Source organism: Enhydra lutris, unplaced genomic scaffold (genome assembly GCF_002288905.1).
Source record: "Enhydra lutris kenyoni isolate GAN:26980312 unplaced genomic scaffold, ASM228890v2 scaffoldscaffold38, whole genome shotgun sequence".
Classification (NCBI taxonomy): domain Eukaryota; kingdom Metazoa; phylum Chordata; class Mammalia; order Carnivora; family Mustelidae; genus Enhydra; species Enhydra lutris.
In genome coordinates, this window is record NW_019154122.1 from 8,819,716 (window position 1) to 8,834,954 (window position 15,239).

The 15,239-nt window shown below is 46.3% G+C and overlaps 1 protein-coding gene across 2 annotated transcripts in view; it reads right to left on the minus strand.

Annotated features, from left to right (window-relative positions):
• Window positions 1-481: 481 nt before the first annotated feature.
• Window positions 482-15,239, minus strand: part of LOC111154672 (DnaJ heat shock protein family (Hsp40) member C16) — a 39,832-nt gene continuing 25,074 nt past the window's right edge. For both annotated transcript variants that reach the window (XM_022514475.1, XM_022514476.1), the window contains 8 exons: window positions 8,098-8,228; window positions 6,532-6,715; window positions 5,474-5,656; window positions 5,243-5,319; window positions 3,777-3,857; window positions 3,573-3,671; window positions 2,832-3,002; window positions 482-2,343 (listed from right to left, as the gene is read on the minus strand). In XM_022514475.1, the coding sequence (XP_022370183.1) occupies window positions 1,944-2,343; window positions 2,832-3,002; window positions 3,573-3,671; window positions 3,777-3,857; window positions 5,243-5,319; window positions 5,474-5,656; window positions 6,532-6,715; window positions 8,098-8,228 (1,326 nt within the window). In that variant the 3' untranslated portion in view covers window positions 482-1,943. The remainder of the gene's footprint in view (window positions 2,344-2,831; window positions 3,003-3,572; window positions 3,672-3,776; window positions 3,858-5,242; window positions 5,320-5,473; window positions 5,657-6,531; window positions 6,716-8,097; window positions 8,229-15,239) is intronic.

Consider the following 15,239-nt stretch of genomic DNA (forward strand, 5'->3'; position numbering starts at 1 on the left):
TTTTGAGGCTGGTGCATCAAGGAACCAAATGAATCCCTTCATCATGCCTGCCTGAGCCAGGTGCCAGGAGATACAGTGACCAGAGTAAGCATCTCAGGGGGCGGGGAAAGCCTGGCAGTGATTTTTTTTTCTTTTTCTTTTTTTTTTTAAATAAAGCTATAGACTCCATGGAAACGACAGGAATTCCTGGGCTTCAATAATTTATTACTTGCTACTGTAGCTCAGTGTTCGAATTATTAAGGATCCAAATGGCTTAGTTTAAATTAGTACTGATGGGCGCCTGGGTGGCTCAGTGGGTTAAGCCGCTGCCTTCGGCTCAGGTCATGATCCCAGGGTCCTGGGATCGAGTCCTGCATCGGGCTTGCTGCTCAGCAGGAAGCCTGCTTCCCTTCCTCTCTCTCTGCCTGCCTCTCTGCCTACTTGTGATCTCTCTCTGTCAAATAAATAAATAAAATCTTAAAAAAAAAAATAAATAAATAAATAAATTAGCACTGATGATTAAAGAAATACTAACTGAGTCAACGTCCCATCACTGATTCTGACACTTCGCTTTACAAAAGGGCAATTTGCTTTGACATCTGAACTGGTCGCTCTCTAAGGCTATTCAAACTCCACTGGTGGTTTTGGCACCCCACCCCCCCCAAAATGCAAACTAACTGGCGGGTGTGGTCCACGGCACATTGGGGCTCTGGAAGCCGGGGTGCTGGCAGGAGGGCGCACCCTGTTACCGGTGAAGCAGTTGTGAGTTAAGAGTGAAAGCAACTGAGAAACCACAATATAGGCCAGAAGCTCAAAGGAAGCCTTTTGCCAAACAGGATTCTAGAACAAGTCTTTGCTTACTTGTCACAAAAGAGGGCTCAAAGTTACAGGACTTTGGGGGTAACAGTGTTCAAAATACATTGTTGAGAAATCTTTAAGTTCCTTGATACAAAGACATGTCTGGTATTTTACTAAAGAGACACCCTCGGAGGGAAGAGGTTCCTGGAGCCTGACGCCTGTCAGGCGGGCATAAGGTAGGTGTCTTGAGTTTAACATCTACTGGCTTATAGCAGCTTATCTCTACGTCCAGAGAACGAGACTACAAATTATGGCTCCTAAGATTCATACCCTAAAACTGACAGAGGCAGAAAGGCTTGTGAGACAGACACGTAAATGGCTCAAAGTCATTACAGTATTTCTTGCCGTGCGGATCCCTCCCTGGCTACGCTGAGTGCTGGGGAGGCGGCCGATGGGGACACCCCAAGGGGTCACTTCTGTCACTGCTCAGCCCTCCCTTCTCCTGTCTCGGGAAGAAAACCAAACTCACGTGCAGGACCCCCAATTGCCCCTAGCCTTGTAAAACCGTGGCTGACAAGCTGCTGCAGGGGGATACCCCCCAAATACACTTTTAGCCACTGACTACCGGAAAAAGGACCAAATGTGAGATTGCTTGGAACCAGGCCTCTTTCAGGATGCAGGGCCTAGAAGCTGCTGTGTGGGCTGTCGGTCCCACCGATACCAGCATGCGCCGGGGCGGAAGCACAGCGGGGGTGGGAGTGGGGACCCGACCAGCGCTCCAGTCTGGAGGGGTTCCATCAGGCCCTGCTGCTGCCTGGAGCCCTGTGCTTCTCCCCCAGCACAGAGACAGGACAGGGGAGGGCGGTGTGAGCATAGGACAGGGATGACAAAGGAAGAGGGGATGAGCAGTCTACTTTAAATAGTGCGGCATTCAAATGAAGGGGAAAAAAACCCAAAGCAAAATATTTTGATCTAGGGAATTCAACTTGAGGTGTTTTTTCACTCCTAGGTTAGAACAGGACAAAGGAAAGATTCTTCTAGTCATTGTTCTGGAAGAATAATCTAGAATCTATTCTCTGTCCGTGGTGATAGGTGGAGTCCTGAAAAGACCTGTTCCCAAGGGCCTATTAAAAAGCCTGAAGAGTTAAAGTCTCTCTTGAGCTCCCTCAGTCTAGCTCAGGCCATGATGGGATATAAAACCTCTGTAAGGAGCCTTCAAGCAGGCGCTCCATCCATAAGGACAACTTGCTCAATTTCCCTTTGATGGGCCTGGGTCCAAGGCCACAGGAAGATTTCCCTCGAGATTCGCCCAGGTGGAGGGAAGAGTCAAGGTCGCTGCAGGACCCCATGGCCTCCTCCTCTTCCACTGCTTTCTGGGGCTTGAAGAGGCAGAAGTACTTCTTGTGGCCGTTCAGAGCCAGCACGTAACCCGTGTAGTCGCGCTCCATGAAATGCTTGTCGTACTGGTTGGGGATCGGGGCTGCGTCCTGCGCAAACTCGAGCAAGTATTCCAGCCACTCTCTGTGTTTATCCAGACTCAGGAAGGAGAAGTGCAGGCAGCTGCTCCTGGTGGAAGGACACAGCACGTTTAGTGCACAGCCCGGCACCCTGAACCGCGGGGAACACAAAGATCTCTTCAGATCTCAAATACTAGGAGGGACACTGTGTGTCAGACGGGGCCCCAATCGGGAAGAATGGAAGATTCCTGTGGGACGTGAGGGGTTCTGCGACAGCTGTCAGAGTCTGTTCCGGACCCCGTGCTGGGTGCCACTGCATGACTCTCAGTGCCTGGCTTCAGGAAAACACATGAGAGCTAGAGGACAGAGTTCCCTGAAATGCTCAGGGAAGAAGTCAACCTCCTTTGTTTGGAAGCACCAGGACACGAAGTTGAGGGGAGAAAGGACCCCTCGTGATGGCTTTGGTTTCTGGGCTCGAAAGGTCACAGCCGACATCTCATCGCATGCATGAAGCCCCTCATGGTCAAAGAGGAAAGGACGACCTTCTCCTCGGTCCCCTCCTCCCTCTGCCTCTCCCTCTCTCCCACACGCGCTTACCCAGTGAACGTGTAGACCTCCAAAGCGAATTTCTGCAGGAGGCTGGTCTTGGTGGAATTGGACAGGATGAGGACCACGTTCATGTGGCCTGGCCTCAGGCGGACCAGGTTACTGGTGTAGGTTACATCTGTGAGCTCAGTTACCTCCACGAAGCCTTTTTTAGGAATCTTGCTGTGGAGAAACAGCGAGGAATTAAGACAGTCTCAGGACAGGGGAATGCCATTACTTTGAAAAGAAACAAGAGGAAGAAAATGCTACGTTCCAACCAGACTAGGGATGTCATTTAATGTTCTGGAGCCTGACACGTCGGCAGGATGGGGACGGTCCCCGCTTGGTGGTGCTGGGCCTACAGAGGGCCGTTCGGATGCCGCGGTGCGGCTGGTGGAGAAGCGGCTTTAGGACAGGGTGAAGGGGAGCCGCATGGTTATGGTGACACAGGCTTCTCTGCTTTTGGGTCATCTAGCAACTCGGACCTGCTTTGCCTCCTGTCCCCATTACCATGGTTGAGACTGAGGGCCTGGAGGCACTGAGCAGCATCTAAGTAGGTCCTGTGTCTAAAGGCCTTGGGGGTTTCAGTAAACACTACCCAGCAGCTGACTCTTCCCTAAATTCCCATCTCACACATGAGGAGGGGACCCAGAGAGCTGACAGACACTAGGTACTCGAACACTGTGCTCTTGGACTCTGCGGCCTGTGGCTCTCCTGCCTGGCGGGGGGGTTTAGTGTCCTGTTAAGAGAAACCTGCTGTTTTCTTTGGTGAAGCTTGGCTCGGTCTTCCCGGCCTTCTCATGGGCCTCCTCTTTGTCTGGAGGGTTGGATTCTCGCTCATCGTTCGAGTCACTAAAGTAAGAAACAAGGAGTTTTAGGAAAGAAACAGTACACACAACCCCGAGGTTTGGGGCCCACCCTTGAGAAACCGGGCTGGGAAGCCACGGAGCCATTTACCTGAAAGCCTGAACGATGACGGTGCCGAAGAGGATGAAGAGGGCAGAGAAGACCAGGGACAGGAGAGGCATCATTTCCCGCCTGAAACGGAGTTAACAAACTCTGGTCAGCCCCAGATGGGCTGCTGAGCTCTGCCCGTGAATGATACTGGGTTTCTTTTCTGTGGCTCAGGCAAAACCAAAAAAACCCCAAACCAAAAGGCTTTCATATCAATAAACACGGTTATGGTTTCATACAAGTAAGGTTTTTTTTTTTTTTTTTTTTTTTTTGGGAGGGTGAGCATGGGGGTGGGGAAAACGAGATTTTCCCTCACCGTTTTAATTCAGATTGCTTATTCTAAGAGTCTGATTATCTTGTCTCAATAGAATAAGGTGTGCTTGGTAAGTTCCGCAGAAGGAAATGACAGGATTTATGCTGTGAACGTGGAAGAACATTCTGATATCAAGGGTGGTGACTAGAAAGTCTGTGGAAATGTTTCCCTTACTTTGATTATTGTTACTTTTTTTCCCCGGCTGGAATAATTCAGCCGTGGCCCAGAGGGGTGGAGGAGGAAGAAAATGTTGACCCTTCACGACGTTCTCGAGGACTGGTGCTCTAAAATTTTATTCACCCACAAACACTCAAAGGCCTGCCATTTTTCAGGAGCTGTGCCGGGTGCCAGGAATCACAAACATGAATGAGATGTGGTTCTGCCCTTCAGGAGCTCACGGTATTATTGGGGGTGGGAGTGGGAGAGCCCTTCGTTCTCTGGTTAACTCACTGACTGGCTTGTACATCTCTACACGGGCCTCCATGTGTGTCAGGCCCTGGGCTGGGCACCAGGGGTGCAGCGATGTAGAAGACAGGCCCAGTGGTTAAGGGGCGGTCAGCAAATACGTGTCCCTCTGCTTGCTGCTCTCCGTCAAATGAAGAAATGAAATCTTTATTTATCCTTTTTTTTTTTAAGATTTTATTTATTTGACAGACAGAGCTCACAAGTAGGCAGAGAGGCAGGCAGAGAGAGAGAGGAGGAAGCAGGCTCCCTGCTGAGCAGAGCCCGATGCGGGGCCCGATCCCAAGACTCTGGGATCATGACCTGAGCCAAAGGCAGAGACTTTAACCCACTGAGCCACCCAGGCGCTCCAAAATCTTTATTTATCTTTAAAAAGACTTTATTTGTTTGACAGAGAGAGAGCACACTATCAAGGGGAGTGGGAGCCAGATATGGGACTCAATCCCAGGACTCTGGGATCATGATGTGAGCTGAAGGCAGATGCTTAATAACTGAGCCCCCCAGGTGTCCCCAATAAATAAAATCTTAAAAAAAAATAAAAAAGATAAAGGGAACAGTCGTTGAAAACATGTAAACATTCTTCCACTTGCCTGTATTGAGTATACACTGGAATCAAAGAAAGACAGATTCAAGAGAAAAACAGTGGTTCTGCTATCGATGGAGAAAAAGAAATTCCATCTAGCAATACTCCTACCAGTTGTTGTGAAATATGCTGTCCCAGCAGTCTGAGATGTAGTCAGAAGCAGAGTAGACCCACCGGAGGAGAAAGATCTAGGGACAGAGAAAATGTGGGATGGTGAGGGCTGAGCCCCGGAGCCTGGGGCAGAGAGGTCCTCGCCCAGCACAGCGTGCTGCCTGCCTCTACTCCAGCTCTGGGAGCTTGCCAGCCCTGCCCGGTGCCCCCTCTCCTGGGCCACATGCTTACAGGTGCAAGTTCATCCGTCAGGTCCGGGAGTACAGCTTCCGAGGACAGCAGAGCTGGGTCTCTGCGCAGCTGGTCGAGGTAGCCCAAAAGTGTGAACTTATCGCTCTCACTCCCTGTCCAGGGAGCCTCCAGCGTTTTATACACCACCCTTCCTCCCGTGGTGCGCCTCTCCAAGATAGACACCTGGGGGAAAAGGCCGGAAACCGTTACAAGTCTTCAAGTTTGTTTGTTTTTTTTCTCAAGGAGGATGGTAAAAAGGATCCAGTGAAGGCACCAATAAGCTTGAACAGGAATATGGATGGGTATAAAGTACGTGCACGAGATTTAAGTTCTTTCTGACAAAGGACACCATGTTCATGATGACTTTCCAAAGTTTCTACTAAAAGTTAAAGCTCTTTCTTGTGAGTAGACTTTTTCCTGTAACTTCTGACTTAAAAGTGTAATAAGGAACTTTGAGTTTTTTAGAATGATTTTCCATTATTACCAAAATGATGACAAAGACAGGGAAGAATTTAATGCTTCTGTAGAGTGATGACAAAGGAGGGGAAGGGAAGAGAGATCAATTAAAATGAAGTGAAAGAGGCAGAAGGAAGGAGATTTTACTGCCTAAGGAAGCCTAAGGAAGATTTTACAAATGAGGTATTCTATTTTTTTTTTTTTTTTTCAAGTAGTGGACGTGGACCCCAACACAGGGCTTGAACTCAAGACCCCGAGATCAAGAGTTGGACACTTAATCAACTGAGATACCCAGGTGTCCCTTACAAACTAGGTATTCTAAGACTACACCTGCCATGGGGAAAAAAATTGTTGAAAAGAACTGATTGCTCTTGAACCTTTACTCATAAGAAAGACGCTTTTTGGGAAGATCTAATGCCGAAAATCTAGGAGGTGAAATCACTAGGGTAAAAGATTGTTTCAAGAGTAGGTCTTCAAAATAGGTTCAGAGTTTTCTGGATTTCTTGCAATCTGTATTCAAAACTGTCAAAGAAGGGAGAAACAGAGGTCAGGTGCCACAAGTGTGTCAAGAGCTTGGACTAAGAAGAGAATCCATGACTCACCGCTGATTTTCCTTGAAACATATCACTGTCTGGTAGTAAGGTGTTGGCAAACTCCTGCTGCCGATTGCTGTAGACGTGCACGAATCTCACTGTGTCTTGTGTGTTTGCCAAGGCAAAGGACAGGAAAGCCTCAAAGGGTTTACTCAGCTTGGTAGCCTCGGGGGTCAGTAAAACCACACAGTACCTGCACAACGACAGAAGAGAAGACTTTATAATCCATCTCCAAGGCTGAGGCTAGAACAAGAGAAGGTGAAGAAGAGGCTCGCCCGTTTTACAGAAGCGAATACATTTTACTAATGGAAGCTGTACGTCAGAAGTCTCTGACGAGAGACGATTTCCAAGTCATCAGTGACCTGCTTCTCTTCTAGACTGGTGACAGCTTCCCCAAACCAAACGTTATCACACTTGGGAATTTCTTTTGTGGCAAAGGCCTCTGAATCCTTCCAGAAGCCGGCTGTTCAAGTGTCTCCACAACAGGCAGAGCTGGTCAGATCTGTCTTGGGCCATTAGCCGGATTGCACAGGAACACGTCACCTCTCAGAGGTGAGCAAAGACCTGAACGGGCTGTGCCATATGGTGAAAGGGGTCAGGGCATTCCAGGCAGAGAGAACCTCAAGTGCAAAGAGCCCTGGATGGGGAGAGACTGGACCCAGCACACAGTTCCAGGAAGATCACTGGCTGCTGTGTGGAGAACCGCCTGGACGGCACAAGAGGGGAAGAGAACGGAACGGAAGCAGAGCCTGGCTGGGAGGCTAGCCTGGGGGTCTCCAGAGGTGGCGGTAGTAAAAAAGGTGAGAAATGCATGGATCTGGGATAGTTTCTGAAAGCCGTGTACACAATCTCTGAGTCCATGAAATTCTTCTTTATATCGAATTCAAGTCTTTCTTCTCCCTTAGTCTTATAAAGGAATCAGAAATATCTGGAAACATAGGGAAGTTTTCCCATTTTAAACAATATTGGAGTTATATTTTCGAATACGATGACTAGAATGTTTTCCTTCCTTCCATACCTAGACACGTTGCACGATGAAAAAGTTCTACATTTAAAGCCACTGGCTGATTAATCTGAAAGGGGTCTAATAAATATTTCCTTTGTGTTTCTAGACTTTTTAGATACTCTGTATGAATAAGTATGCCTCAGCCTTCCCATTACCAGCTAATTCTCTCAACATTTCCTCAGACATTTCCTCAGGGTCCTACACTTTCCAAAAGTTAGTGTTTTCCCAGCCCCCTACCCTAGGTCTCCATAGGCTTGCTCTGCATGGAACCTTCTACGGGAAACAGCGACATGTTCATATCCAGACTTCTTCCGAGGGACCCAGGCTCTCCCTGACAGCTGGCTAAAGTCTACTCATCCTTCTGGCCTTAGCTAAAGGGTTATGAATGAGGGAGATCTTCTCTGACCCCCCCCGGGGCCAGGCTGGCACCCTGGATACTTGTACACCCCACTACTAACATAAAGAGTTAAGTTCTGACATCACAGGCAGAGGTTTAATTGCCCGGTAGAGAAGTGTGACATGTCCCCTCTCCTGCGGCGACAAGCAGAGGCAGAGCCTGGCATCCTTACTTCCTTTGTCGGTGAGACCGCTTCACGGGGCAGAGCTCATGGAAGAACTTCTGGCTGGTAAGCCTGGCTGCCAGCAGATACTTGTTTTGGGTGATGAAGTCGTCAATGACCTGTTTCTTCATACCTCGGGCCTGCAGAAAAACCAAGAAACAGTTGATTTTTATGCCCTTTTCGCATTGCAAACGGGCTTTACTCAAAGCTTAAAAAAAATGTGGTGGACCCATGATACTGTGACAGCGGCGTACGGTGACAGACGGTAGCCGCACTCGTGCTGAGCACAGCATACAGAGAAGCTGAATCACTTTCTTGTATATGTGAAACTAATGTCACACTGTATGTAAACTATACTCAAGGAAAAAAATTATTAAAAAAAAAAAAAAAAAAAAGAACTGACCCAGGCTAAGTTATACATCAAACAAGACAGAGCCGTGTGAGTAAATAAACACTGGTGATCTATTTCAACAGTTCAGGGCTGGAAACAACGACCGAGCTATTTCAGGTCAAAGGAAATTCAAGTGTACTTTCCAGTGAAGTATTTTTGTATATGGTTATATGCTGGCAGATTTAAAGAGCCTTTTTTTTGTTTTTTTTAAATTTGACAGAGATCACAAGTAGGCAGAGACACAGGCAGAGAGGGAGAGGGGAGGCAGGCTCCCCGCTGAGCAGAGAGCCCGATGCGGGGCTCGATCCCAGGACCCTGAGATCGTGACCTGAGCCGAAGGCAGAGGCTTTAACCCACTAAGCCACCCAGGCGCCCCCTTTTAAAAGATTTTTAAGTAGGCTCCACACCCAGTGTTTGGACTCACAGCCCTGAGACAGAGTCACACACTCTACCGACTCAGCCAGCCACGTGCCCCTAACAGGTCATTCTGAATTCCAGGCAAACCGACTTCGCTTTAAGATGGAGAGCAAACTGAACAAATAAAAATAAACTCCAAAGTGACTAAGTATAAAAGGCAGACTATAAAACTATATCATGGCCACTTTGTTATCACTAATTTTTGTGCATTTTGGAGGACTGAAATTATACATCCAGCAGGTTGTCTGACCACAACCTAGAAATCCATATAAAATGTCAACAAGAATATCTCTACATGTTAAGGAACACACTCAAATCACCTACTTATCTAAGAAGAGCCTACCAGATATTAGGAAAATACTCTGAATTTTTAAAAAAAAGTATTTATTTATTTATTTGAGAGAGAAAGGGAGAGAAACAGAATGAGTGGGAGGGACACAAATGGAGGGAGAGAGAATCTCAAGCAGATTCTCCACTGAGCGTGGAGCCTGATGTAGGCCTTAATCTCACAACCCTGAGATTATGAGCTGAGCCAAAACCAAGAGTCGGACACTTAACCAACTGTGCCACCCAGATGCCCTGTGAATCTGAATGACTCATGAAAGTACTGTTTATAAACCCTGGGGTGCAGATAAAGCCATACTTGGAGGGTAATGTTACAACGAATAAAACAGAAAAGAATTTAATGACCTAGATGCCCAATCAAGAAGTTAAAAAAAAAAAAAAAAGGAACAGCAAAAATATGAAAGGGGAAAGAAGGACATAATAAAGATAAAAACAGAGATCTACGGGGTGTCAGGGTGGCTCAGTGGGTTAAGCCTCTGCCTTTGGCTCGGTTCATGATCCTGGGGTCCTGGGATCGAGCCCCACATCGGGCTCTCTGCTCAGCAGGGGCCTGCTTCCTCCTCTCCCTCTGCCTGCCTCTCTGCCTACTTGTGATCTCTCTGTCAAATAAATAAATAAAATCTTTAAAAAAAATAGAGATCCACAAAGCAAAACAAACATAGAAAAAGGAAAAGAAATAAAGAATTAACAAAGCCAAAGCTGGCTCTTTGGAAGAGCTAATAAAATGGACAAACCTCTGGTAAAACCCATCACGCAAATGAGGAAGCACAAAAAACCACTACTAAGGGTGACAAGGAGGAATCACCAGCTATGTTGTAAAAGTTAAAAGAAAAAGTCACCTAAATTCAAAAATTTAGAGGAGATAGAAAAATTTCTAGAAAAATACAGCAGTATCTGAAAAAATAGAAAGCTTAAATAGTTGCGTAACTGTTAAAGAAGGTGAACTGGCGGTAGTCAGAGATCCTTCCTTAAACACCAACTCAAAGCCCAGATGGTGTCACAGATGGCTTTGATGAAACTTTCAAGAGGACAATCCAATCTTACATAAAGTCTTCCTGAGAATAGAAAAAGGGACAACGCTCCCACCTCACTTCAGGAAGCAAAGCCTCACACAGGCATCAGGAGAAAGAAAAGTCAGAAGTCAACCTCGTTTCTGAACACAAAGGCAAAAATCCTCAACAAAATATTAGCAAACTGAACCCAGCAATACGCTGAGAGCATAATACGAATTGTGATCTTGTTGGACTTATCTTGATGAACTCAGGTTTAACTTTAGAAAATGAATTAATGTATTTAGCACATTTTAGAAGAGGAAAGAATAAAGAAAGAAGAAAAATCAGGATAATCTCAATGGCTGGAAATGGAAATGGAAAAATCCATCTGATAAACACTAATACCGTTCAGGTCAGCAGTAAATAGAAGGGAACTTCCGTAACCTGATGAGGGTGGCTACAGAAAGCCTTTTGCAAGCATCATACTGGGGACATGGAGATAAAGAACAAGGATGACCTCATCACTACATTTCTTTTTTTTTTTTTAAGATTCTATTTGTTGGTTGGTTGGTTGGTTGGTTGATTTATTTATTTGGGTGAGGGGAGAGAACGTGCATGCTTGCACATGATGGGGAAGGGGAGTAAAAGGAGAGGGAGAGAGAGAATCTCCAGCAGACTCCCTGCCAAGCGTGGAGCCTGACACGGGGCTCGATCCCAGGAACCTGGGATCATGACCTGAGCCAAAATCAAGAGTCAGATGCTCAACCGACTGAGCTACCCAGGCCCTCCCTCCATCACTACATTTCTCTCTTCCTTTTCTTTCTTTCTTTCTTTCTTTCTTTCTTTCTTTCTTTCTTTCTTTTTCCTTCTTTCTCTCTCTTTCGTTTTTTCTTTCTTTCAAGATTTTATTTATTTGAGAGAGAGAGCACAGAGGGAGAGGCAGAGGGAGAGGCAGAGGGAGAAGCAGACTCCCCGCTGAGCACAGAGACTGATGTGGGGCCGGATCCCAAGCACATGGGATGATGACCTGAGCCGAAGGCAGACGCTTAACTGACTGAGCCACCCAGGCGTCCCTACTACCTTTCTATTCCATGTCATACCAGAGGTCACCAATAAAGTAAGAAAAAGAAATAAATAAGGGCTGGATAAAAAAGAAATAAAACTGCCATTAATCTCAGATGATATGACTGTGTATTTAGCAAGCCCAAAAGATGGTACAGATAAATTATTTCAATCAGGAAGAGAGTTTAGCAAGGTTTTTGGACACAAAGTCAGTGTTTAAAAATCAGTTGTCTTGGGGTTCCTGGGTAGCTCAGTTGGTTGAGCATCTGACAACTGGTTTCAGCCCAGGCCATGACCCCAGGGTTGTAGGTTCCAGCCTGTAAGGCTCTGTGCTCAGCCAGGAGTCTGCTGGTGATTCTCCTCCCTCTCCCCCGGCCCCTCCCCCCACTCATAAGCACACTCTAAAAATAAATCTGTAAAAAATCAATTGTATGGGGCGCCTGGGTGGCTCAGTGGGTTAAGCCTCTGCCTTCAGCTCAGGTCATGATCTCAGGGTCCTGGGATCGAGCCCCGCATGGGGCTATCTGCTCAGCAGGGAGCCTGCCTCCCCCTCTCTCTGCCTACTTGTGATCACTGCCTGTCAAATAAGTAAATAAAATCTTAAAAAAAATTAATTGTATTACTTAATACCAGCAAACAGAAAATGTAGTAAAGAAGACACCCTTTCAATACCATAAAAAATACAAGGTATCAAGAAATAAGCTGGGGGCACCTGGGTGGCTCAGTGGGTTAAGCCTCTGCCTTTGGCTCAGGTCATGATCTCAGGGTCCTGGGATCGAGCCCCACATCGGGCTCTCTGCTCAGCATGGAGCCTGCTTCCCCCTCTCTCTCTTCCTGCCTCTCTGCCTACCTGTGATCTCTCTCTGTCAAATAAATTAAAAAAAAAAAAAAAAGAAAGAAATAAGCTGGAAAAAAGGTACGATCTTCACAGAGAAAATGACAAAAGCTTACAGTGGTATATGACAGAACACCTAAACAAATGAAAACATATATACGACACTCATAGGTGGGAAGGCTCAATTTTGTCAAGATGTGTATTCTCTGCAAATTTATTTATTTGTATTTAATTAAATTTTAAAAAAGATTTCATTGACTTATTTGACAGACAGAAACACAGCGAGAGAGGAACCAAAGCAGGGGGAGTGGGAGTGGGAGAGGCAGAGACAGGCTTCCTGCTGAGCGGGGAGCCTGATGTGGGGCTCGATCCCAGGACCCTGGGATCATGACCTGAGCCAAAGGCAGATGCTTTAACCACTGAGCCACACAGGCAACCCTCCCCACCCTGATTTCAAGACTCAGTACAAAATCAGTAAAATCCCAACACACTTGTTTGCTTTGATGGAACTTGACAGAATGTAATGCGTATATAAAATGTACAAAAGACCAAGAATAGCCCAAGATGCTTTTGAAGAAACTTCCCCATCCTCCTAAAATCCAAAAAACAAAGTGGGAGGATTTGCTCTGTGAGTTATAGAGACTTTTTCCAAATGGCTAATACCTAAGTAAAAAAGTCAAACTACAAAGCTTTTAGATGCTCCATGAAGGGATTTTCTTTATTACCTTGATGTAGGGGAAGGTTTCTTAAATAGTAAACAAACAGAACGAATCAATCATAAATGAAAATGTTGAGAGGAGTGAATATGTTAAAAGTAAGAACAGGGGCGCCTGGGTGGCTCAGTGGGTTAAGCCTCTGCCTTCAGCTCAGGTCATGATCTCAGGGTCCTGGGATCGAGCCCCGCATCGGGCTCTCTGCTGGTAGGGAGCCTGCTTCCCCCTCTCTCTCTGCCTGCCTCTCTGCCTACTTGTGATCTCTATCTGTCAAATAAATAAATAAAATCTTAAAAAAAAAAAAAGTAAGAACATATATTCATCAGAAAGACACGAAATGCAAGAATACGGTCGTGGCAGCACTGGTCAAATCATTATAAACTGGGAAGAACAAAGTCCGTCAGCAGCAGCCAGGACAGAAACACTGTAGCCCGTCCACGCCAAGACACAGACAACAGGTCTGAACCTCACAAAACAAGCTGACAAAAGCCAGACACAAGAGGTATATGCTGCATGATTTTAGTTGTACAAATCACTAGCTACACATCATTAGCAAAAAGGCAGACAATTCCATACGAAAAAATGGGGAAGACGCTTGACCTGTCACAAAAGGGGAAACCCAAAAGGCCCATCATTAGTTTCCTTGTGATGAAGAGAAACGCAGGGCAGAATCACAACGAGAGACCATGAATCAGTCAACTCGAGAAATTACACTGAACTAGTGTAGGCGAGGATGTGCAGCAATGAGACTTCCACACGTGACTGGCCGAACTCTAAACTGGTAACATCACTTTGGGAAATACATAACCTAGAAAAGCTGGAGATGTGCAGACCCCAGGACCTAGCGATTTTGCAACCAGACATACCCAGGAAGCAATGGTTCCCAAAACGTTTTGGTCCCAGAACACACTTACGCTCTGTTTTTTAGTCTCCATGCCCAACATAGCGCTTGAACTCATGACCCTGAGATCAAGGGTCACAGGCTCTACCAACTGAGCCAGCCGGGCACCCCTGGACTCAGTGAACTTTAAGTACTTTGTTAAATTCAAGTTCACTGATCACCTTGCCCTGAAAATGGATCTTTTACTCATTTGGTCATTTGGAAAATATTGGTTCACCGATCTTCCAAATGCTGATGAATTTTATTATACATATAAAAAAAAGCACACCACACTGATGAACCAATCTCATAAGTTTTGAGAAGCTCACAATGGCTGATAAAAATTTTTCAAATTTCGAATGTTCTTGGAAGCCTGAATTTTATCACTGGCAACAAATACTGTGAGTTGCTTCCCTTGAAGTGCTAGACTCACTGTGCTCACTGTTTAGGAACTATCTGCCCCAAACCCAAGTCGGAATAATCCTAGTTGTCGGTCAGTCATTCTTTCAAGTAAAAATAACGTTTCGTTAAAGAAGGCGCTAGCTCAAAACCCAGCACTCCTGAGTTAAGTCATCACACCAACGCTTACCCACCAGACAACAACAGCCTTCATACTCTCCCAGGCAGCATGTTTCCTGTCCACTTCCCATTTTGTCACACAGGATGTTCAAGACACCCCAAAGATGAGTACTCGAGGGCCAGACTATTAATAAAATTAATCACGGGCGCCTGGGTGGCTCAGTGGGTTAAGCCTCTGCCTTCGGCTCAGGTCACGGTCTCAGGGTCCTGGGATCGAGCCCCGCATCAGGCTCTCTGCTCAGCAGGGAGCCTGCTTCCCCCTCTCTCTCTGCTGGCCTCTCTGTCTACTTGTGATCTCTGTCTGTCAAATAAATAAAAAATAAAATAAAATAAATCCCTGTTACTGCCTCATCAAGGGCATTAAGCGGTAAGTTATTGTTTTTTTTTTTTTGTTGTTGTTGTTGTTTTTGTTCTCTGGTTTTTTTTTTTTAAGATTTATTTATTTATTTGACAGAGATCACAAGTAGGCAGAGAGAGAGAGGGGGAAGCAGGCTCCCCGCTGAGCAGAGAGCCCGGTGCAGGGCTCGATCTCAGGACCCTGAGACCATGACCTGAGCTGAAAGCAGAGGCTTAACCCTCTGAGCCACCCAGATGCCCCTTTCTGTTTGTGTTTATGGTGAGTGCTTAGGAGTGAAAAACAGCTGCTTACTGGTGGTCTGGGGCCCAGGCCTGGGTTTACGCACTGGGATGTGACTTGGCTGGTACACTGGGCTGCGCACGGGGCCGCACATGGGGCCGCGCTCTGGCAGTTTCACCCACTACGGCTCAGGTACCATCAGCATAAGTGTCAACACAGAGCAAAAGGACAAATTACGTCTTTATGTTATTATGAAGACTGTTTTGATCTCGCAGACTTTTCACCCTCACCCCAGGGTCTGTGAACCTGTACAAACTGCTGTCCTAGAGAAACCCAGATAGACTGAGATGCACATGTTCA